This window comes from Triturus cristatus, chromosome 2_1, assembly GCF_964204655.1.
Source record: "Triturus cristatus chromosome 2_1, aTriCri1.1, whole genome shotgun sequence".
Lineage (NCBI taxonomy): Eukaryota > Metazoa > Chordata > Amphibia > Caudata > Salamandridae > Triturus > Triturus cristatus.
This window is the reverse complement of record NC_140581.1, coordinates 257,099,817-257,125,658: the sequence shown is the minus strand read 5'-3', so window position 1 is coordinate 257,125,658 and position 25,842 is coordinate 257,099,817. Positions and strand designations below refer to the sequence as shown.

Here is a 25,842-nt window from a genome sequence, read left to right as displayed (position 1 = left end):
TGACTCAACATTTCATTCTTTAATCCTATTATCAGTGCGCCATAAGTTATTTCATGAAGACTGGAATACAGTAGGGATGCATGAGTTCACTATGGTTTTTGGTTGTAACTGGAATAACCGCGAAGGTATCAAAAATCGAGTATGTACTGGGAGAAAACATACACTTGCATGAGTTCACTATGGTTTATATGTTCTGCTTTCCCTGGCTTTAGCAAGAAGATCAACATCGTGTGCATTCTTCTTTGTTGAATTTCCATAGATTCTTTTTAAAAGATTCACATGTTTACTTCGTGAGCAGTGGTCATTGCCCCCCCTTACCTTTTGGCGGACAAGAGGGTGTGAGAGGGTGAAACAGTGTTTTCATTCTACTGGCCAAGAATTTTAAAAAAAAATCCAAAAGTATAAATGTTCATGTAGATTACATGAACTTTTAAGGTACAACTTTATGAAGAACATGGCCATAGATCTAGTCTAGATTGTTAAACCAGATTGAAAAACATCATATTCAAAACCTGACTCAACATTTCATCCTTTAATCCTATTATCCATGCGCCATATGTTATTTCATGAAGACTGGAATACAGTAGGGATGAAAAGGGCAGTTTTTAATCGATATTCAAGCAACACCTTTTTCGACAGAAATCAAGCCGCACAACAGCCAAGCTCATGAGAGATCTTACGGTTCACTTCTGACATTCACCAATGATGAACACAGAAAAGTAAAGGATGAAGGATGGAGGCAATTTTAATTACCACCAAGCAGGAATCATCAAAAGTTGATGCTGGAGAGGACCAGAACAGATGAAAGCAATTTTCCTCCATTTTGCCTACACAGCATTCTTGGGGCAATTCCTCTATTTCACAAGCCAACAAACTGAGAAACTCAGTAACACTTGAAGTCACGGATGACTTCTGCCGGTGCTGCAAACCAGTAGTGTGAAAAATATTTATTTTCTTACCTAATACTGATGAGAAAATCATATTTTATTAAAGACAAGGAGTACCCTGTTTTGTGCCTTTCCCTTTAAAATTCACTCTTTCACCATCAATACAAACTCAAAAGAAATTAGAAGTTAGAAATACTTCAAGGAGAAAACCTCTTAACAAGCGGAAACCAAAATCTTTTATGTGGCTGTGAAAATAAATGCGTTACTTAATATATAATTCAAACAAAATTGTTCCAGGAAAATATAAAGCCTTAAATAGACCTATCTTTCAGAAAAAGAACATTATAGAAATCTGATATAAAAGTATTTTTCTTTGTCATTAAAGTTTACAAATGTCAGACAACATTATAGTGAATCTCTAGAACCTCTCTTTTTCATCATGTAGATTCATGCAAACAGTATCAGGATATTAGGCAGATTTTCTTCCTAAATCTAATCCTGACCTAAATAATACTGTGAAGATGAAAATAGCAGTTAAGACAATTTGTACGTTTTGTAAAATTTCAGCTCCATAATTTCTAAGTATAACAATAATGAATATGCCATGTACATTGTTAAATTGTGTAAAGGCAAATACAAATATTTAATTAAATATGCTCCCTTTGCAAAGTTGTAACATCTTTTATCTGAAAAAACAAATAGAATAAGAAGGGATAATATAAGCTTCATTGTCTTAAATAAAATCTTGATATTTGAAGTCAGTATTAGCTATTTCTTAATCTCAATTATATTTGAAGCAAGGTGCTCACATTATTTGTAAAAATCTGGATAAAAAATGAAACTGTTTTTTCTCATCTGTTTATTGAACAATACGCATATTGCAAAAACAAAATTCAGTAGAAAAAGAACATATTCTTTGCTTTCACTTTTCCCCATAGATACCCCTCTGTGAAAACCTCTAGTATATAAAGTCACAGTTCATCCTCACAGGCAAGGTAGTAAGTCAATGGCTCCAAGCAAGCTTTGAGATGAAACAGGCTGGCTAACCAGAAAAGCAAAAATCAGACAAGCATGTGAGAGGATTATTGAACAGGCATTTTGACCATGGTTCTGTTCTCTCTGTACCCCGTTCCATGGAGGAGGATGTTCTGACTCGACTAGCCCAGGTCACTACTCTCCTCCCTGTCCATCGAGAAGTCACAACACAGCACTCAGGGGAAAATGTCATCAATCAAAAACTTCACTCCTCCTTTGTGCCCTAACCATTTTAAGATTTGCCACTTCAGCTTGTGTGAACACACACTTGCATCCTCTATATTCTACTTTCAGATTCACCAGGAATCCAATCGACCTCAACGTAACTCTAAAATTCAATCTTCATATTTAGTAGAGCCTTTTTGTTTGCAAGAGTTTCGAGATGTAAGTCTGGGAAGAAGATGAAATGCCTATCTCCCGTCATCACTAAGTTTCCATGTATCGCTGCCTGCAGAAGGTTCTCCCAGATGTCAGAATATGTCAGCACTACAATCACTGTGCCACTTGTAGAGGCACCACTTGAAAGATTCTATGAAGATACTCTGTAGGACGTTTGCACCAGCTGTACCTCTGCCATTGACTGTAAGTCCAACAAGTCTTTCAGTATGCCTTCCGTTTTAAGAGTAAGCAAGTTCACTAAGATTGCAGGAGGATTGCCCTACATTTTTTTTTTATTTAATTTTATAAGGCACACAGCTACCCAGAGGTTTCCCGGCGCCGCCTGACACGAATAAAGTAGAAATGGAACTATTGATTGAATAACAAAGTTTTTAAACATTTTCGGAAATTAGCATAGATGTTTTCGGCACGAAGTGACAAGGGGAGAGAATTCCACAAAGAGGGGCCCAGACAAGAAAAAGACCGACCACCCATTCGCGACAGTCTGGTCCTGGGAACTGAAAATTTTGCCTGAGTGGAAGATCGATGAAGGCACGATGGATGTTAAGGGTGGACTGAGGCATTTAGGTACTGAGGTGCCGTGCCAGATTTGATTTTGTACATATAACTCAGGGCTTTGAATTTAATGCGGTTCTCCACCCTGAGCCAGTGAAGGTCACGGAGCGAGCCTGAGATGGAATCCATTTTAGGAACCTGGCAGAGCAACCTGGCAGCTGAGTTCTGTACCACCTGAAGTTTACGTGTCACCTCCTTATTGGCTCCTAGATACAGGACGTTGCCATAGTCCAGCCTAGAAGTAATAAGAGCATGGACCACAGTTCTTTGAGTGGGACCAGGCAGCATCCAAAGAATTTTTTTGAGCCACTTTAGGATGGTGAAGCAGGTTGAGGTGACCTTGACCACTTGTTGCTTCATTGAAAGCTGGTCATCGATGATAACACCTAGATTGCGGACCTGGTGCGCAGATTGAGGAAGTGCACCCATTTCATGAGGCCAGTGCTGGGGACCCCAGAGATCTTTGTTCTTCCCCAAAATTAAGTTAGCTTGCATCCAACCTGCAATATTCTGCAGCCCCGACTGGAGAGATGATGGCTTAGATGCCCTTTTAGTGGAGAGGGAGAAGATTAACTGGGTGTCATCGACGTAGGAAAAAATAGACAACCCAGCATCTTCGGCGATCGTCGCCAGAGGCCTAACGTAAACATTAAACAATAGTGGGCTTAGAATGGAGCCCTGCGGTACTCCGTGAGGAGAAGCATGGTTCTTCGAACTGGCTGACAGAGAGAAGACCTGGAATGTACGATCTGCCAAAAAATCAGTCAGCCAATTGAGTGCCACACCGAAAACGCCCAGTGATGGAAAAGCTTTCAATAACACGGTATGCGATACCGTGTCAAAAGCAGCACTCAAATCAAGCAATATGAGTGCCACAGTTTCACCAGTATCTTGATGGTGACGCAATGTTTCTGTGACTCCGAGGAGAGTAGTTTCTGTAGAGAAACCAGCTCTAAAACCGGACTGTGAGGAATGCTGACATTTTTGGGAATCAACAAAATGCGTCAGTTGCAGGTTAATGTGTTTTTCTAATATTTTAGAAAAAGCCGGGAGTAAAGCGATCGGACGAAAATTAGATGGTTCCGCCGGGTCACCATTGGCTTTTTTCAAAAGTGTGAGGACCATGGCGTGCTTCCATTCAGATGGAACAATTGCTTCTTGTAAGCTTTATGGACGACAGCTCCAGCTTCTGTAATGCGGCGATGGGGAGGGGATCTCTAGGAGAGCTGGATTTAAAGCTGTGTAAAACAGGTTATGTCACGAGGCGACCAATTTTCTAGTGTATTGGAAGGTATGACACTCTGACAATCCAGCAAAGCAGGACTTCCCGATGTTAGAGGGGAGTCCTTAGTTTGCTGTACCATGTTGGCTGTCTCGTCATTCAATGCAGAGTATATTTTCTCCAATTTACAGAGCAAAAACTTGGCTAGATCATCACATTGGGATTCGGTGAGCACTGGGGGGGAAGGTTGGCAAACCGCACCTGCTAGTTCTTTAACCAATTTTTTTTTTTTTTTTTTTTTGAAACCGTTTATTACAAATCTTAAAAGTATACAAGTATGGGCCTACAACCTCCCGGCCGGCCGCTAGCAATGATAGGAACATACGACATACATTTATGGAACACGTGGTGTTACGGAGGAGCATTTCTCAGAATGGTAACAACGTCAAAAGCCACATCATCCAGACCCCATTATGCGGTTTCATTTTAAATTAAGAACAACAAGAAAACCACACCCACAAGGCAACCCACAATCGAAAATAGCAGCACGTGCTCCCCTAGAGGGGGGATCCCAACTATACACAGAAGTCTAAAGAGGGGGAAGAGAACAGAGCGAGGACTGGGGGAACCCAATGCCCGGCAGCGGGGGAAGGAGTCGGCTAAGGGGATGGGGCTGGCGAGGTATCAGGCAGCAACGGTGGTGCACAGATACCCCCGCGGTAGGCGTTCCAGGGGCCCCATACTTTCACCCATGTCCCAGGCTTACCCCTCGCCACATACACCACCTTTTCTCGAAACATGCACCAGTCCATGTGTTCTTTCCAGGCCGAGACCGTCGGGGGCCTCTGGGATCCCCACAGTTGAGCAATATCACGCTTGGCTATCATATATCCCAGAGTCACCCACCACGTCTGCGGCGCCGAGTAATCAGTCGGTTCCCACACATTCAACAGGCATCTCCTCGCTTCAGGCAACAACGCCACATGCGTAACCAGTCGCAGCACCTCATGTACACCACGCCAGAACCCTTCCACCTCCGGGCACTCCCATAAAACATGCAGAAAGGTCCCCAAAGCACCACACCCACGCTTACACAACCCATCTACAGCATAGCCCATACGCAGAAGCTTTGGCCCCGTCATGTAGACCCGGTGGAGTATCTTGAGCTGGACGAAGCGAAGGCGAGCCGGTATGGCCACCTCCTTCGGGGAGGCCACCGCGGAGGTCCAGTCCTCGTCGTCCAACTCCAGCCCGTCGGCAACCCAAGCCGCACGAAGGGCAGTCAACAGGCCCGAGCGGTCATTTATCAGCTTTTTGTATATAAGTGAGATTGTGCTGTCCGGGACATGCCCATCCAGCATTCTATCCTCCAGGGGGGAATATTCCGGGATGGAGGCAACGTCCGAGAAGACGGAGCCCAGCGCATGACGGACCTGCAAATACCGAAAGTATTCACTGCCCTGCAACTGAAATTCCGTCTGCAGCATATCGAACGTTTTAAATCCTCCCCTCGTCCAGAGATCCCCCACTTTACTGATACCTATTATGTCCCACTTCTCAAAGCCCTTAGAGGTCCACAGGGAACCTAACCGCTCAGACGCGTATAGTGGTGACGCCCGGGTCAAACGGTCCTTCCACCCCATAGCTGCATTGGCCGCGTGCCAGACTTGCACCATGACACGCGTGGGGCCCGTCAGACGAGCGTCGGGCGCGCTAGAATAGAGCGCTCGATTGTAGTCGCCACCTGGGAGGAGCATCTTGTCCATTTCGAATGCCGGGTTTAAGGCGGGCCCGTATAGGCCATGGTTAATTGCAGCGAGCTGGGAGGCCCAATAGTACCGTTTAATATCCGGGAGGGCAATCCCCCCGTCATACCATGGGAGCGTCAGCTTCGCCAGGGCAATACGCGGCCTCCCGTCCCAGAACAGGCGGCGTTGCAGACTCTCCACCTCACGGAAGTAGCGCGCCGGGACTAAGTCCATAGTGTTCTGCAAAGCGTACAGGAAACGCGGCAGAGACATCATCTTGAACAATGCCGCCCGGCCGAGCGGCGAAAGCGGCAGGCGCCGCCAGCGTGCGACATCTACCCGCAGGCGCTGGAGGGGGGCAAGCAGGTTCTGTTCATACCGGGCCTCCGGGTCCAGAGTAATGAAGACACCCAGGTACCGAAATCCCTGCGGGGCGATCTGGATCGGACAGCCCCGCGGGAGAATAGGAGCCTCCCCAGAGAGAACATACACGCACGATTTAGCCCAGTTGATGACGAGACCGGAGTTACGACCAAACGAGTGTAAAACATCAACCAGCACTATAAGTGATTTACGTGGGGAGGCTAGGTACAGAAGGATGTCATCAGCGTATAGGGATACGCGGTCCTCATACTCGGGGGTCCAACGGAGACCACGGATGGAAGGCTCCCACCGCAGCCACTCCGCCAGGGGCTCCAAGGCAAGCGCAAAAAGAAGCGGCGACAAGGGACAGCCCTGTCGCGTGCCCCGGCCCAGCTCAAACGGGGCCGATACTCTTCCGTTCACGACCACCTGCGCCAATGGGCCCGAATACAACAATTTGACCCAACTGATGAATCCTGGGCCAAATCCGAACTTCGCAAGCATCGCCCAGATGTATGGCCACTCAAGCGTGTCAAACGCCATGGTGGCGTCCAAGGACGCCAAAATGGCCGGTTCCCGTATAAATGGGACGCGCGCGAGCACCCCATGCAAACGCCGCAGGTTAAGGGCTGTGTTGCGATGGGGAATAAAGCCAGACTGGTCCTGATGAACCAGATCTCCCACCACACCGACCAGCCGATTGACCAGTACCTTGGCGAGAATTTTGGGCTCCGCATTCAGTAGAGATATGGGCCGATAAGAAGTAACCCGGTCCCGAGGTCTCCCTTCCTTGTGGATCACCACGATTGTAGCCAGACGCTGGTCAAGCGGGAGGGAGCCCAGCGAGTGGGCCGCCAGGAACATTGCGCGGAGGTGAGGCGCCAATGTATCCGGTCGCAGCTTATACAACTCGATAGGGATACCATTCTGGCCCATGGCCTTGCCAGAAGCGACCGAGCGTATGGCGAGGGCGATTTCGTCGGAGGTGGGAGCGGCGTCCAGCGACACCCTGTCCTCCCCGGAAAGGGAAGGCAGCGCGATATCCCTGAGCAGGGCACGGGAATCCGCTCTCTCCTTTTAATCCAACCACGCTATCAGTTTACCAGCCTTATCACCCACATCATACAGTCGCCCCTGTTGCTCTCTACTAAGGCCCCTGGCCGCCTCCGTAACGAGGGCCCTATAAGCCGCCTGCTTGAGCTGGAGGACATGTAGTGCAGCATCCGTCACCCCATCTTCTAGATTACCCTCCAACTCAGCTATTTCAGCCTCCACCCGGGTCACCTCCTCCCGCTCGCGCCTCCGGGCTTTAACCAATTTAAACAAGGTTTTGGAGCTATTCTGTGCCGTTGTGATGGTAGTACTCACATATTCGGCTCGGGCAATATTACAAAGAGAATGGTAGTCCCTTTTTGCCAATTTATATGTGAGTTTGGATTCGGGTGCATAGTCCTTCCTCCAGCGTCTTTCTAACGCTTTACATTTACTTTTCTCTATTTTTAACTTTTCAGAGAACCAAGGGGCAGGAGGCCGATGATTGTTCACCTTTTTAATAGAAGATGGGAGGCACGCTTCAATGGATTTTAAAATCCAAGTATGGATGGTGTCCAGATCTGACAGACCAACTGAAGTAATGGCAGGGATATTTTTAGAAAGACTTCTATATCTAATTTCCTCTAGTCTCTAGATTTCGTCTGGGTACCCAGAGTAGGCGTGGGTGCATTCTGCAGTTCCTTCCTGACCCTGAAGCCGACCAAAAAATGATCTGACCTAAGTACTGGAAGAGCTGCATGGCAAAGAATATTAGATACATTTGAAAAAATAGGGTCCAGTAAGTGGCCAGCCACATGGGTGGAACCTGAATTGCAAAGTAGAATATTCATTGCTGCCAAGTCAGAAATCAGTGAAGTGCTTGTCGGACATGTTGGGTCATCGAAATGAATATTCAGGTCGCCCAAAATGGCAAAGTTAGCAGCGTCCAAGAGATGGGGAGCAATGAGGTCAGAAAAGAACGCAGCCCATGGCCCAGCGGGCACAGGTGGGCGGTAAAGCAAGATCCCTGAGAGTGTGAACTGGGGGATCAAGGCAAGTTGAAATAGGCTGCCCTCGCATCCCTTAAAGGGTATGTCTTCCAATTTGTACGTGTACAAGCTGTTATAAATAATCCCAATGCCACCTCCCGTTTTAACTCCCTGATCCTTCCTAATTATCGTATAATTGGGGGGCAAAGCAGGCGCTACATCGGGGCCAGAGCTCCCGTGTAACCACGTTTCAGTGAGGAAAATAGCATCGGGCTGCTCATTCATCAGGAGGTCAAAGATGTCAACCTTATGCTTGGGAAGTGATCGGCAATTAATGTTCAAAAAGATAAATTCCTTAAGAGGTGGAGCCCTACTTTTAGCAGGGGATTTTTTGTGTGTATCATTATTGATAGGAACAGTAATAATTGTGCTATGTTTTTTGCCAGACCTTGTATCCAAAGCAAAACCGCAGCTGAGACAGGTAGAGCCAATATTTTCCAAGTTAAATACATTACAATCCGGGTACGGCCTCATACTGAGATCCAACAACTGTTTTCCAGAGTAGCTAGTAATAACCCTCACAGTCGGAGCAGGGGTTGTGGCCCCTGGCCCCAGTTGGGCGCGGACGGGCGCAGACTGGCTTGCCTTTGGCGCGCCCACTGTGCTCGTCCGTTGTGCGTCGTGAATGGCATGGAGTTAAGTAGGTACAGCAGCTAGACTGCTGACCGAAAGAGCTCCGCACCCCCGCCTTAGAACTGGAAATCAGCAGCCCTGAATGCCACCAGTTCCCTCCACTCAATCGGGAAAACCCGCGGTGGGACGGGGAGCGGGGCGGAAAGTGCCTGCCTATCCGGAGTGGGGAGAAAGAGCGAAGTGGCGTGAGCAGGATCCCCAGCTACAGGAGCAATCAGGAACTGGGAACATCTGCTGTTAGTATACTACGTTTAGTGGTCCATGACAGAAATAGCGGTGGTGTTGAAGGTCCTTCACTCCCAGCTACAGGTATCCTCAAAGTGCAAGTGTGGCGAGGTTAGAAAAAATAAAACTGCAAGTGCGGCGAAGTTAAAACTCAGAGATATCAAGTACAATGTTAGCAATGCAGGTGGAAAGCAGCAAAAGTTGTGACAAGTTCAAATTTTTAAAAATACAGAGTCACAATTAAAATTCGTGAACACGTTAAACAATTTTAATGGAGAGTTTAGGCTTCTTACTCTGTGCGCGTCCCAGATCCTACGATTGGCACCCTTTCTCAGGTTGTCTAGTAGTTCTAGTCTCGAGTCAAGCTTCAAGATGCTCTCTACCGCACCGTGAGTGAAGGACCTTCAGCACCACCGCTATTTCTGTCATGGACCGCTAAACGTAGTATACTAACAGCAGATGTTCCCAGTTCCTGATTGCTCCCACTGCTCTTTCTAGCCATGGCCTCCATGTTTTCCTTGATCACCTTCTTTACAGTTTTGATGCTACTTGTTCTCTGGTGGAGGTCAGTGAGAAGAGTGTTGATGGAGTATACTAACATTCTCTCACTTTTGCCTAAGTCAGGGTCATGAGAGGGTCTTACTCTGCGTCCTTTGCTGTCTCCTAGATGTTGAAGAGTGAGGTATGAAAAGCTCTTCTTTGTTTATTGTTCTCCTCTCTGCCATTATGCAGGATTCAAACTATACTGTAGTTGTGGCCTGGAGGTAGGATATCACTGCAGCACTGAAGGACCTATATAGTATATTTAATGTGTGGTGAGTGTCTGCACACTGGAAGGAGGGGAGCTGGATATATACAGTTGAGTTTATAGCTATGGATGGAAAAAGGTTTTGTGTGCAAAAGTCCCCAAAGCAACATTATTGTTCAGAAATAAACTAAGATTATTCCCAAACCATTTTAGTTAAAATTTAATGATTAAAAATGCACCTGGTCAGAAATATTATTTAAGGTGCTTGGAAGGTAAACGTTCCATAGGTACCCATAATGAGAAAAATCCATTGTTAGCGGAATGTAAACCAGGTCCTAAGCACCTTTCAGAGCTGACTGGTGGGGGAGAAAAATTAGGTAAAGACTGCTTATTTACTCCGGTCAGTTTTATGGGAGTCTCATAATAAGATATCCTATACAGCTCAGCTGTCTATGGAGAGAAGGTTGGGTAAAGTCATCCCAATCAACAGTTAAAACCTCTCACTTAGAAACGTTTTTTGAGTTTAAAATGGTTCAGCGAGCCCAGGTTGCAACCTAAAGCCTAACAGGGTTTCTTAAGATCAGATGCCACCTTTTTTGTAGTAGTATTGAATTTTATTTTAAAAAGAGGCTTTTCTCCCTCTTCCTTCAGGGCCACATCCAAAAGTTAAGTTGGAACTGGTCTTGCTAGTTTAATCCCAGACAGTTTAGCAACTCTGTTCCTTGACCCTCTCCTCTTCTCAGGATTGGGAAAAATGAGTCCACTCCGGAACAAGTCTTGAAGACCCTTTCCCTATGTGAGCTCAACAAGAGATCAGCTTTCTTTGTCCCCAAAGCAGCATTTAGTCAGACATTCAAGACAAAAAAGGAGCAGTCCTGAGTTCTAAGCAGTATTTATATTTTATATAACCCTGCATTGATTTGTGGAAATCCCAGATAAAGTCCAAAATTCCTTTTCAACATTACCTTTAAGCCAAAAGAAGTTCTCACAATGCCACATTTCCCAGTTTCTCAAAATGGTGCTTACGACTCTTGGCTGTCATTCTCTCTCTTGGCTTCCTAATTGCACACCTAGGTCCATCTCTGCTGTCCAGCATGTTATGATCAAAGTAAAATCACCACTTTCCAGCCCTTCCCCTGTGCTACCCCTTCCACTGAGTGAGGATCTGACTGTATAGGTGAGCCCATAACTTCAAGAGGACCAACTGATCTGCTGTCCCCATGACATGTAAGTGGCAAGAGAAAATGAAGGATTCCTCTTTCTATGGGATACTTCTTGATATGTACCCTATTCCTCGATCAGATTTTTTCAAAGCAGCGGCTGTTTTGTGTGCCCTTTCTGTTCAGCATCATCCTTCTATCTTAGCTGCTAGCTGTCACATAAGAGGGGGGAATGGATTCCAGGAAGGGGTTCTGGTAGAGGCTTCAGATCTTCAGACCATTTTCAACTTTTCTAGCTGAGAGAAGTTGTGATGTGAGAAAAATAATAGCTACCAACAGGTTTCTGAGAAACAGTAAGTTAGCAAAGCTTGGAAAAGTTGTGTAAGTTTTTGAACTAATCTTGTGCACAAGATCCAGCAGAAGCAATTTTCTTTTCCATCTCTCACATTCCCACCAGTGGCTATAAATAAAGAATATGAGAACATATGGTAAAAGTGGGAAAATGGAGATAGGATAAATGAAAAAAAGGGTCATTTATGAGGTTAAAGAAGGCGGGAGGTAAGACAAAGAACTCAGTAGTCAGCAACATTTTACAACACACTGAACATTATTTGAGTAGCATGAGATTTAGGTGTTAATCAGTCCTGTGAGACTCACGTGAATAGTCAGCGGAATCCTAACTCTCTTTCATTGTGTATAGACACACTCAAGAACACTAGGAATATATTTTCAACATTTATAAAAATCCAATCCTACTGCACAATATGAATATTAGTTATACTGAAAATTAACAAGATAATCATATTTGTCTTAGGCAGAACAACAGAAAATATTGTAGCATTATGATGCGATTTTAGGGTTTCTCCACATTGATAATCCCAATAATTTCCTTGGATAATTAAGCTTATTTCAGCATAAAAATGGGCCTAGCCAAGTTTCATAAATGATCAACACTGCATACCTTTTCTGAAGAATAGAAGCAGTACTTAATAAAGAAGACAGCAGATGATGTACTTCTCAGGTATTTGGACAAAGTATTGGAAAAAATATTGTGACATAAAAATATTGTGTGAGGCATATATGGTATGTGAAAAATATCATCAATAGGAATATTGAAGGTAAAAATATGGTTTTAAGTGTTCTAAAAATATCGAATTAAAAATATTGTATGTAATATTGTTTGTAAGTGTCATTTTGTATGGAATGTATTGTAGTTTGTTATATTCTATTGGTGTATTTTTTTTTTATTTGTGTCAGATGATTTGTTAATACTGAAATTATTCAAAATTGCGTTTTTTGTTTTATTAATCTATAAAAATTATTTTATTTAGCAGTAGAATATTGGGATTTAGGGGGAATGGGTGGGGGAAAAAGAGGATATTTTAAAATGAAATTGAATGTTAATTATGTTAATGATATGCAAATCAATGTTGTGAAACCTATGCATTTATGTTGGTACAATATTAATTTGTATAAATACTTTTTATTAATTAATATATATCTTAATTATAATATATTTAAAATATGTATTTTATTGTAAATAATAAAATAAATAATTAAATTACATTAAAAAAGTTATATAACATTTAAATTATTGTTGTAAATGTTTACATTTCTTTTTTACTATAGTTAAAATATTTTTTTATGTTGAAAATCATAATGATTTTATTGTTTTGTTTATGGTTACAAGTTTAGGAATGGTTGTTAATTTAAACATCTTTTATATTTCAATGTTTAAATATGGATATATAGGTTTGTCAATTCAGTCCAAAAAATCTTTATTCGATTCATAGAATCATCAAAGCATTATTTAAATATTATAAAACATTTCTAAGACACATACCATACATTATCCCTTATTATTTATATTTTAGCACTATCCTCATTTTATGAGGGTACACAATAATTACATAAATTAGGATCTTCAATTCATCTTGTCACTGAGCCTTAATTTCCTATTTACATTTTTTGTAAATTGTGCCAAAAAGTGCAGAGTGAAAATTAACAGGGGCTTCTTTAAAAACGCAATTAATAAAATGCTAAGAATTACTTCAATGATATTAATTAATACATTCTAGTTAAAACTATAATCGACATACAATAGGTTTGTAGTTTTGGTTAGTGTGTTTCTTAAAGTAAAATGTAGTTCATTTTCTATATCCTAAATTTTGTGTGAGTATGGAGTAATGATTGCATTTATAAAATGTTTAGTTTGCAGCATCATGCACAAAAAGTTTTAAATTCTAGTGGAAATAGTAAATTGCACCCCTTTAGTGTCCAACACGTTCCCCTAATTTGCTTGGATTGGAATGGGAATATTAAATGTCACTCTCTTAGTGTCCCAGACCTCCCCCGAATCAGTATAGATTGGACTGGAGATAGTAAATGTCATCCCTTTAGTGTCCAGATATTACCTTCAAATTGGTATAGATTTGAGGGGGAATAGTAAATGCCACCCCTTTAGTATCCAACCCTTTCCTCTAATTATCTGAGAGCCACAATGTCTATAATCTAATCCTTAGACAACTAGAGGCCATGATCCTTGAAAACCAACATCTGTTTAGCGAGGTCCATCTTCAGCAACATTGTAGCACATTTGTCTAGCACGAATGCCAAGCACCAAAATAGAAGTTATACTCGAAGATCCAAGATAGCTGCCATCTCTCTACATGAGCCCACTGGGAAATGTAGTTGACTGCTGAAGCTCTACCACGTGGTGCATTCCCTCCACAGGCTCAGCTTGAATCCAGTCAGACCCCACACTCTATACTAACACAAACCGCTTCTTTGCTTTAAGGCCCTCGGGAACATGATGGTAAGTGGTACTTCAAGGTTTGCAGCCTGACAAGTCATTTTTGTGAATTTTATAATAAAAAAAATAGTTTTCATTCTTTAGTAAAAAGTGGCAAGAATGGCATTTCTAGTTGCCTCCAAACCAAATGTGTAAAAAAGTAGGATTTTGAAACTGTGCAGACTTACACGTTAGCTACTGCTGCAGTTTCACTGAAAACCTGACACTTCCAATTCATGTTTTCCTTTTATACATGCAAATGGGCACTTTTTATTTGCTTTATCCTTGGAAATTAGACAGGTAGCCCTTGCTGCTACAAGGCACAATTACAATTCTCTTACCTAATTTCAGATTTCTCATTTAGCTGCTAAAAACTACTTAATATTACATTTATCCCCTGGAGATCTGCTAGTGTGAAATTGCTGCTTTTCAGCACATGTCCTGTAGTTTTAGGTTTCACATGTGGGTGCTAAAAGAATTGTTGCAGCCCACGTGAGCTATTTCACTTTTATGCAGTCTCGCAAGAATGGCTGACTTACACAGGACAGACATATGCAGTTAAGGGGATTGTTTATCAGGCTTACACTGTTCCAGAGGTCGTAAACACCAGCAATGCCGGTACATAAGAGTGAACATGGGCATGGCAAAATGCACAATAAAGGCAGATTTGTATGGCTCTGCACAAAAAAATGAAACAACTTTCAGATATATGTACTTATTTTTGTATGCTGCGAATGTTAAGAGCAAAAATTAACACATGAAAGCAAAGGGCCTGGTTATGGTGGCAGGCAGCGGTCCGACATCCGCATTACCAGACGCAAAGTGCTCCTTTTCATGGTGCTTGTGCTTTGGCCAAGGAAAAGGGCTGCAGCACAAGCCGCCATGAAAATGAGCACTTCCTACACGGCCATGCACGATGTGGTGGATGGCACTCGGACACGAAGGTACATGGGGGCACTATATGTGGCCCCAAGGCCACTTTAGAGTGGCCCACGATGGATGGGGGCCTTGTTTGGGGCCTACAAATTCGGTTTTCAACAACCTTTTCATGACAGTCTTCCCGCCATGAAAAGGCTGTCGGAAAGGGATATCGTAATCCCGACGGCGGTGCCTGCCTCGGCACTGCCACCATTCAGGACTACATATCTGATCTCCACCCCTTCAGGATTACTGATCCTGGCGGAGGCAGCGGGTTTCCCTCTGAATGCTGTGGATCCAACTGCCGGTATTGTATCCAGTGGTCTGACCCAGGGCACACCGCCACAACGGTTAACGAAGGCGGTCCGCCCGCCATCATAATCAGGCCACCTAAGACATCTGATTTTTATATTCTACTTTTTGCAAGGTTAAAGCATGCGTTCAATATGCTCTACTGTTTAGAGTATAGGAAAGGTAAGTGCTCTATTAGAAAACAAAACAAAACAGAGTGCCATCTCACACAAACCTCTGCATGTGGGTTGGAGATGACTCTCCTGAAATAAAATAAAAAATATACACAAAGACCTACAAAAATCAAGAGTTTATTTTGACCTGGTTTTATTTGAATGTGCTGAATTTCTTTATGGTGTTATGTTTTATCTCTACATTTTAATGTAGAACCATTTCCCCTTTTCATGCAGAGGAGGGTACCATGGTGCCAGCCCTTATACATTGGGTTTAACAGCTGTTGGATTCTTCAAGCAGGGTGTTGCCAGTGGCTTTGGCTGCCATACAGTAGGTTTTTGCATAATTTGTCAAAACAGTGATATTTCAACTGTCCCTATAGGAATTTAAAGTAAATGCTTTATACTGTCACACCTTCCTATTTTAATCTTATTGATTGTATCATTGAAGGCATTTGTTTTATGTTTCTGGTTGAGAATGGTTTGAAAAGCAATTTTAGATCTGTCTAGCTTTCATCCAACTGAAACCACAATTAGTAAGTACTACATGAATAGATAATTATTATAATTTCTATTAATAATCTAACATCTAAAATGTTCTTGTTTTATCAGCCGCTGAATGTTGAAAGGATGAGTTGAAATTGATTAGAATTTGTTGCCTGCCAGTCCCGGGCATGGCCTCGCTCACTACAATTAGCTAGGTCCCTGATAGAGGTTTTTGCTCACCTGGCCGCATCTTAGATGCAAAAAAGCATTAGCCAGTACCAATTCCGACATCCTGATTTACAGAAATCACATATCTATGGATATCTATGCCCAAAACTAGTGCTATGGAAGGTCCAATGAACTACCTTTAGGGTGAAGGGCGGTAAAGATGTTACAATACAGATGGCTATCCAAAGTAAATGTAGCTTCCACAAATCTATTAGTGGGTATTGATAACCGCATTGCGGGTCATTTATTGAAACAGAAACTACTCATGAAAAAAGAATTAAGTCTATTTCTAAGATAGAAAAGAGGAAGGAACACCCCTACATTTTCTGGGTTATTTTGTCTTCAGCTGGAAAAGTATTGACGAAAAACATAAAAGATATGCCAATACATAAATTTTCCAATACATACAAGTATATACCTTGTTGTACAGAAATGAAAATAGATGGATGAGCAGAAGTGATGCATGTAAATCTATGGTTTGCATCAATTTTCATGGGTTTTGATGGGAATTTTTGTGAATTCATTGCCAAGTGGAAATATATGCAACCATAGGAGGAATTTTGCACATCTTCACAATTGTTTTCAAATGGTGCTCAAAATGTATAGTTTTCATGGCATTGCTTCCAATTGAATTAGAAATCAGAGAAGAATGACTTTAAATATCAATCCTAGTGTGGAAAGTACCTGCCGTTGTTCCTTTCCCTAAGGTTTGTTACAGATTTCCTTCTTTTTAACTTGATCAGGACCATGATGAAGAGGTTTGAGGCCTGGTAGACCTGGCCTCTTTTAGAAATAACAATCCAATATATTAGTTGTTTTGGTAATCACATCTTACTTCGTTCATCATAGACCATGTGTCCAGATGTTTTTCGTGGTCCATGGGGAGGAAATCACTGCAGAGATTCTCCAGTGCAGACGACCAGGCAATGCAGCTGTTCTCCAGGTTGGTGATGTGCAAAATTCTCTTCTTACATATTAAATGTAGCTAAGATCACCTTAACCAAGACTGATTCGAACAAACCTAGCCTTTCCAAAGCCTATGCCACTGTATTTAGGATCATTCTCATTTAGGCACTTTATTTAGGAACATATTACCATGTGTCAATTATGTTTCAAATAAAGTAAGGTCTACCTTACAAGAAAAAGCTAGAACACGTTACTGACAGGTTCTTTTACTATATTGAGAAATCAGACCTTTACCCAATAATTGAACTCCAACCTTACTCGTAATATCCTTTTGGGTTATGACATTAGGTACTTTATTGCTTAAAATGGACATCTCACAATCCCTCTGAAACCTTCGTTCTGCAGATCTGTAATATGAATGTGGATAAAGAGTGGAGGGATATTAAGGTGCAGCCAACCTTAAGCAAATATTCAAGGCCAGTGTTGAAATTGGTTTATCTATATGTGTTATTTATGCAAAAGCAGCTTCAGATTGCTGAGACCCTCACATAATAATGTATTTTATAAGGGATATAAATAATGTATAATGCTAGTTTATCCAAAGAAATCTTCTAAAGTACATTGGTCAAACGCAATGCATATAAACTTGAATAGTTTCAAAATACCTCAAAGAAAATTGTATTTCTAAAAGTTGGCACCACAGCACTAGACAACCTCTAAGATTGTGCTCCATTATCTGCATACATTGGGATGGAGGAAGAAAGGGTGTCATTGTTGTGCAAAATTAATCAAGGCTTCTGTGCTAATATGTACGTGACAAAGAACGTGGTATGTTTTCTATAGCATAGTATTGTTTAAAACTCGGGAGTGTTTCAGGTTAATGTCTTCTGCCATTGATCTATGATGGGTCAATTGAATCTTATTCTCAGAAGGTGTTGTAATGTACAGCAGCGGTCATCCATTTTAAACCTGTTCTTCAAATGCATAAATATTCTTATTGGCATAGCTTCCATCTGATTTGATTTGACTTAGATTGATAGAGTGTGACAAATGCCCAAAGACGTCATGGTCACAGAGGTCAGATTCAGCCCAGAAGCGGCTTAGACACAGTACAAGAATGCTAAGAGGACTCCCTTTAAAGTAAACACCCAGGTGTATAGGGCCTTTCTAAAAGGCAAATGCACTTTGATCGAGGTCAGAGAATGGCGACGTGAGTTCCACAGTCTGGCTACCGCGACTGAGAAAGCTCTTCCACCCCATCGCTTCTTTCATAATCTGGGCAAAATTACCAAATTAAAGATGAGCTGAGCGAAGATTTCTGCCTAGAATGTACAGATGGAACATCTTCCTGATCCCAACTGGGCTTGTGTACCATACAGAGAGCCTTAAATGTGATGCGTTTTTAAATAAGACGTCAGTGTAGCACGCGTAGCCCCATAGAGACCAACTGATGTTTGGGGATGTCAAGGATAGCATTCTGTGCTACGTGCAATTTTGCCAGGGTGCTGTTATTCATGTCCAGATAGAGCGTGTTACAATCAATTCATCAGGGATTTGTGAAGTGTGCTACTCACCAGTGAGGGTCTCAAGGCGCTGGGGAGGGGAGTTTGGCGCAGCTACGTCTCATCCAACGAGCCAAGTCTTGAGTCTCTTCCTGAAAGCTTGCAGTGTGGGGGATCGTCTGATGCTGAGTTGGAGTTTGTTACAGGTTTTGGCTGCGGTGTAGGAGAAGGATCATCTACCCGCTCTGGCTCTCCAGATGCGAGGGATTTCGGCCAGAGCCAGATCGGCAGATCGGAGGCTTCTCTTTGGTGCATAGAAGGAGATTCTTTCATTGAGGTATTGGTGTCCGATGTTGTGGAGGGATTTGTAGGCGTGGGTGAGGAGCTTGAAGGCCAATCTCTTGTCAACAGGGAGCCAGTGGAGTTTTCATCGGTGTTGGGTGATGTGATGTTGTCGTGGGATGCCGAGGACAGGTCTAGCTGCTACGTTCTGGATAGTCTATTGTTTGAGGAGTAGAGATTTGTTTATTCTGACGTAGAGGGCATTCCCGTAGGCCAGTCTGCAGGTTATGAGTGTATAGGTGATGATCTTTCTGGATTTGGTGGGATCCATTTGAAGGTCTTGCGGAGGGTGTTGAAGCACGTGAAAGATATAGCATTGATCAGTCGGTTCATGGTGAGAGGGAGTGAGTATGATGCTGAGGTTGCGGGCTTGGTATGTGGGTGTGGGGGGCTGCCGAGGGCGGTGGGCCACTAGATGTTGTCCCATGCGGAGGGGGTGGATCCAAGGACTTCCGTTTTCTCTGAGTTGAGTTTTAGGCAGCTGTTGCTCATCCAGGAGGCAACGTCTTTCATACCTTCCTGGAAGCTGGGTCAATAATAATTTTTCTAGCATGGCCGGACCTGCAGGACCCAGCTTGCAAGAAGCATGCAGTGCAGGCAGCTTCAGAGGAGTTCCAGAATGCTGCATGGTGCATTTAATGTCTGACTTTGGTTTCTTCTTTGAGGGAGAGTGTATGCCATGAGTTTGGAAATGAGGGTGGAGCTTGACCATATTAAATGCCCTTTCTAAGGTGGTGGGTCACTCCATGGGAAGATGTTGGAATATTTCAGTAGCAGGTGTGGCCGAATTTACTCCTGTGTGGTCAGTTCCTGTTTCAAACTTATAAAAGGCAGTACCCGGATAGGCACGATGCATAAAAATGAATCTCCTTCCCTGATTTTTGGTCATGCTCAAGGCTGGCTTTGTCCTTGATTTTTCCTTTATCGTTTGGATTGTTCCATTGTGAATTATCTAATTTTCTGTTGTTTTCTGCTTGGCTTTTCAACACTCATGTTATCAGCATTTTCTCTAGCAGTTAAGTTGGAATTCCTTGTGGATCTTCTTTCCTTGGATCTATTATTCTGCCTGGCCTTTTTCTTCTTTCAGGTGTCAGGAGAAGGTTGGTGCCCTGCTATTAACACCAATGCTATTTACATCTTCTCATCAATAATGACAAAATTGCCAAAGGTATTTCCTCCTAACTGTGACACTCAAAAAGAGACTCTTGTCAAATGTATTATTATGTGCACTGTGACACAGTGGCTAGTGGGAATAGTTTCCTCTTTCAATGGGCAATGTAGGCAGGCTGTCGACAGGCCATCTTCGCCTCCTGTCTCTGACAGCTGATGTTGCTCAAATCCTCTACCAGCTAGACAACAGCCTAGTTAATCAACTCACCATCACCACTGGTCTTCACCATTTATTTTTCTAGGTGAAAGAGAATTCCCAGTCCCTAAAAGGAGCCTATATAAAAATCTGGATTATGGGAGCACAGGAATACACCACACTGCCATTCAAGTGGCGCGCCTACTGAAAGTTAAGAATCTCTAAGTCATATTTTTGAGTCTGCATTTATTTCATAGATTAATACAAAGATCATGTCCATCAATCTACACTTCTCCCTATTCATGAAACATCCAGCAAACTGACACCCACTTGGAGTTGACAAGAGCCTATGTGATGGCCTGCACAGACTAATGTCATATTCTTTAAATTAGAGTCCCAAACAAACTTATCAGCAGACTTCAAGGGGTCCAGAACCAAGCAGAAATTTGTCCATGAACCTGCTGTTTCACAGTCACATAAAACTACCATTAAAAGCATTCCACTGGCTCCCAGTAAATGAATAAAGAATATTTTGTGTCATGCATTATCATGCATCATGCTTACATAAAAGCTCAGGATAAGTGCTGAGGTAGACTGCACACTAAGAGCCTTATTACGAGTTTGGTAGCCGTGAACTACTGTACCCGTGATTGCTGTCCGAACGCTGTGCGCTTGGTAGTCCGACTGCCGTATTACAAGATGTGTAGATTGAATTTGGAACGACCAGGCTGAACCATTGACACCACCAGCACACCGCCGAGGTCGCGGTCGAGTAAAAGCAGCTGCCATAAGGTGGTACAGGGAAGTTTCATCACTGTCAGTATTTGGGGTGGGTACTGACCCCTTTATTGTTCTTTCGGTCAGAGTTCGACATGCATCCCTTCTTCAGGTCCCCCCTTCACAGCATCATCTTCACCCTGAGTAACACGACCCTGTCTGTGGTGATTTCTTTGTACCATATACCCATTGCCTGTACTGCCCCCCACATATAGGCCCAACTCTTGCAATGGGTGGGTGGTACTTTTTCACATGTATGATGCATATGTGTGCATCCAAAACACATGCAGTAAAAATGCTCACACATGCATTGAAATATATGGAAAAGTAATCACCACCACTGCAAAATCTCCACACCCACATCACGGGCACAGTGTTAAACTCATAATATGCTGGTCGTAAGACCTCAGGCCCTGCGGTCACCTGGTGGCCTCAGTGTTCAGGCGGTCAGATTGACTAAGGGCGGTCAGACTGCCAATTTCATAATAAGACCCTAAATTCTCATCCAAAACCTGCATTCTGCAGTGGCAATATTTTGAGAGATTTCTGGGAGTACATGTATTCAAATTTAAACTCTCTATACCCAAGTCACAGGGAATCAACCAATCTACAAATCTTTCATGAAGTGCTTGAAACTGAACTGGTATTGCATGCTTTCAACTAAGCACAACATACATGAGGGTAGGGATTCAAGAATACTAAACAGCCTTTTCTTCGAAGATTGGACCCTAATTTACCTTTTCTTTAATTCGCTTAGCTCTCTGAAGTAGTCAGAGGTAGACATGTAGTACTCTAACAAAGCTCTTTTTTGCAGGAGGGTTTTTGAAGAGAACGTTTCAACCAAATGACAAAGATCACAAATACAAGTCGATATATTTTGCATGCTTAATGTTCATGTCTAACTGAAAGTTGTGCAGAGTTGAAGGACTGTAGGACCATATTCATCCTGAAATCCTACAGCAGAGGACTAGTAAAAGAGAGAAAAAGTAAAAAAGAGAATATTTTCATAAGGTGTTGTCTTATCAGGCAATTCATCCACTGTCACATGATATTTCAATAAAAGGAATCTGACAATAAAAGTTATCATTCCTTTGTGTATTTCATTATATGAAATCATTTTGCATAGTACATCAACATTAAATTACATTTTTTTAAATAGTAAAAAGATACATTAATATTTTAACAACATCATCTAAGTTGCCCATTGTATGTATATTTCACTAAGGCCACCACCACTCTCATATTGAGACTTTTGATCCTAAACTCTAATCTTATCCACTAAGTTAAAACTCATATGAGGCCGTAGTGTATAAAACGCGTAGAATTACATTAGCAGGTTCTAGACACCAGATGCTATATTACAGAAAGTGCCCAGGGACACACTTGGTGTTCACTTGTTTTCTGTGCCCTGGGGCACTTGGTAATACATAAGGGCCTACAGATACTTGCATGACCCCTTTTGTAATGCAGATTGAGCCAGCACGTAATGTGCACTGGGACAATTCTAAGAAGCATGTCCTCATTTGCAAATTAGCGAATCCTTGTCTTTGTGCCTGCCTCCTTGATTCACCTGAACAGGCTTTTGTATGGTTTTAATATATTATCTATATCCATGCATGAAAGGGACATCTTTCCACACACATTGAAATAAAAAACTGCCATCTGGAAAGGAAAGCACAACCTGGTAGCTGTTATGTTTGATGGGCTGCCCCACCTTGCTGAGATATGAGGGGTGTGCCACCGCCAGTATCCTCGAGGTGGTAGAGGCCTGAAGGGGGAGTGGCCATCTTTTTGAAGTTAATAAACTGGACCGGACTTCGGAATTCGGTGACCACACTAACACACAAGAGTGTGTGTGTCAATTCATTGTAAAGACCTGGCCCATTCATAGTGCCCCCCTCCTAGCCATAAAGCGTAGATGCCCCCAAAACAACAGACTGGCCGCGAAGGTCGGATGAACTCTGGTGCCTGCCGCTATTGATACCTGCATCCCGCGGGGTTGCTCCTGACCTCGTTTTGTGTTTTATTTGGGGCCGCCATTCTTCGTTTGTGGAGGCGAGGAGGCCGCAGAGCATTGTGTGCGGCGTCAACATCAGGTGAGACTGTTGTTAGCCTGTTTTGTTACCCGCTCTTGCCCACGTTGTGTCTTCCTGCGGCCAAGCAACGTGTTGCTGGCCCCATGTGTGGTGAATGCCACTGAAATGAGATCAAGAGGTTTAGCCCCCCCCCTGCATTGTGCGGCCGCTCCACGCATCACTACGGCTGCCTAGAGACTGTTTGCTTGTGGACTCAGAGCACCTGGCATGCTGCCAGATCAGTGTTTTAATCATCTGGGCTCCATTAGAGTGTACCTCAGCTGGGGACACTAGAAACAGCAGACAAACACATGTTTACAAGGGAAATATTGGACTTGTTACCACACAGCTGCATAAACAGAAAGTGAAAAGGCAAGCTGTATCTTGTGCTGAGGCAGCACGCTCACGAGCCTGGGAGACAGCACTGGCCTCCTCCTGGTTGCACTGAGAGTGGGCCTCTCCCTCTCCAGTGTCAGAGGTCGGTACATCATTGTCACGCATATGTGCATGCGTTTGGGCCATCTGTACTTTGACATGTCCAAGGTGCCACCCGTCAAACCGTTCCTGCTCGATGGCCCACCATCGGCACAGGCAGCCAACTGGAGGGACAGGTTAGAGCGCCTTGAGACTTACTTTGCGGTGGTGGGCCTACAAGCTGAATGTCAACACTCCATATTGCTGCACCTGGGTGGTGCTGCACTACACAAGCTTGGGAAATCAGCAGTGGAAGCTGGACCGCCGCATACTTACGCTACGCTGAAGGCAGCCCTGACCGCCCATTTTGGACATCTTACTAACCCTGACTACGAACGTATTCTACTGCGACAGGCGAGACAGTTCCCAGATAAGTCAGTGGATGGTTCCTACGCCTGGCTCAAAGAGCTGGCAAGTACATGCATACTGCCGGACGTCAACAACAAGATACGAGCACAATTTATCCAAGGGTGTGAGTCCGCTAAGCTGAGGGAGCACATACTCCAAAGTCCCGGGGATGGCAATGGTGGACATACTGATGATGGGAAGGTCAAAGGAGTTGTCGAAAGTGCGAGAAGCACATGGAAGCAGCATTACAACATCATGTGAAGACTGAGCTGGCCAACGCCAACAAAATTTGCTATGGATGTGGTGGGCCTTTCCCCATCAAGGTCCATGCCCTGCTGAAGTAAAACGGTGTTCCGCATGCAATACGCTTCCTCATTTTGCCCATAGGAGTCAGCGAAACAAACAAGTTAACATCTTGAATACTCCTCAATCCATGGAAGTTGATGGGGACATGGATGATGACAACATGGAGGGAGCCGTCCATATCATTCACGCCATGAAACCAGACAGAGGTCTAAGGAGGCGGATACTGAAGTGCAAGGTACTGATCGCAGGACACCTGATTCCAGCACTGATCGACACACGGGGCGTCTATAAACATCATGACACGTTCAGTGTTGCAGACTCTTCCCACTGCTCCTCTTTCGTTGGCTGGAGTATTTACCACCAGTATCTGCCATGGTTTCCATTCTACTTGTGCTAAGATATATGTCACCCAGGAAGGAGAGGCGATGCTGCTAAGCTGCCGAACATCGGAATATCTGCAATTAGTGGCCTTCGCATTTGTCATTCAACGAAAGAGCATAGAATCGTTAGTGGCGGAATTTGCTCTTCGATTTGAGGGCTTGGGTTGCCTCAAAAACCACATGGTCCATCTTCCCATTGATCACTCCATTCAGCCAGTGGTCTTCAAGCACCGTAGAGTGGTGTTTCATCTGAGGCTGAAAGTGGAGGAAGAGTTGAGAAAACTTGAGCAGGCTGATATAATCGAACGGGTTCATGGCCCGACTCCCTGGGTGTCTCCCATCGTTGTTGCATGGAAGCCCAAATAACCAGTCGGGGTGAGAATTTGCGTGGACATGAGGCTACCTAATCATACAATTAGAAGAGAGCGGCATCTGACCCCACCTTAGATGACATAGTGGTAGAGGAAAGTGGCTCTAAATGGTTTTCCAAAATGGATCTGCGAGCAGGATACCACCAACTGCTACTGGATCCCGAGTCAAGAGCCATAACCACGTTCTTGACACATGTCGGTCTTCGGAGGTATAAACGCCTTAGCTTCGGAGTGTCTAAAGTCTTCCAAGACCATCCGAGAGGTGCTAGCGGGCCTAAAAGGGGTTCTTAATGTCAGTGATGACATTCTTGTGCATGCCCCCACGTTGGAAGCACATATGGACCACCTGAGAGGCGTTTTCCAGCATCTGCAGGAGTGTGGCCTTACTTTCCACCAAGAAAAATGTGAGTTCCTCAAGGAGAAAGCATTTTTTGGATACTGTTTCACCCAGCACGGAGTATCACCGGATCCGTCCAAAGCCCATGACATCCAGATGGCGCCGGCTCCCATGACAGTGACCACGTAAGGAGTTTCTTGAGCATGGTCACATACTGTGGACGTTTCATTTGGAATCTGACAGGCCTCACTGCCCCTCTGGGACAGCTAACGAAGTCCAACGCCATTCGGGACTGGGGGCCGTCCAAGAAGAAGTTTTTCAGGATACCAAGCAAGCACTCTAAGCTGACACCACTCTGGTGTATTTTAACTCAGCCAGAGAGTTTGAATTGTCAGTGGACGTAAGTCCCACTGACCTTTGCGCCGTGCTGTCACAGAAACAGAAGGATGGAGAATGGGTTTCCGTAGCCAATGAGAGAAGGGCTTTGATGGATACCGAGAAACGATACTCCCACATCAAGATGGAAGCGATAGCTGTTCACTGGGGCTGTCGCTATTTCCATCTATACCTTTATGGACAGCTGTTCATAGTCCACACAGACCACAAGCTGTTCATTCCACTTTATATGGGACGCTCCTCGAAGCCTCCAACGAGGATTGAAAAGTGGATTTTGCAGTTACAGTAGTATCATTTCCAGGTAATCTATTTCCCCGGGGCGCAGAACCCCGCCCATTTTCTATCCATGCATACTAGACAGGCCACTGAGGAGGAAGAG

At 43.7% G+C, this 25,842-nt stretch overlaps 1 protein-coding gene across 2 annotated transcripts in view; it reads left to right on the top strand.

Moving 5' to 3' along the window:
* AGXT2 (alanine--glyoxylate aminotransferase 2) overlaps positions 1–25,842 on the top strand; it is a 399,697-nt gene that overhangs the window by 233,410 nt on the left and 140,445 nt on the right. The window contains exons 6-7 of one of the 2 annotated variants that reach the window (XM_085630974.1): positions 15,467–15,560; positions 16,793–16,886. In XM_085630974.1, coding sequence (XP_085487100.1) covers positions 15,467–15,560; positions 16,793–16,886 — 188 coding nt within the window. Of the gene's footprint in view, positions 1–15,466; positions 15,561–16,792; positions 16,891–25,842 lie in introns of both variants that reach the window. The other variant, XM_085630979.1, reaches the window with a different exon arrangement.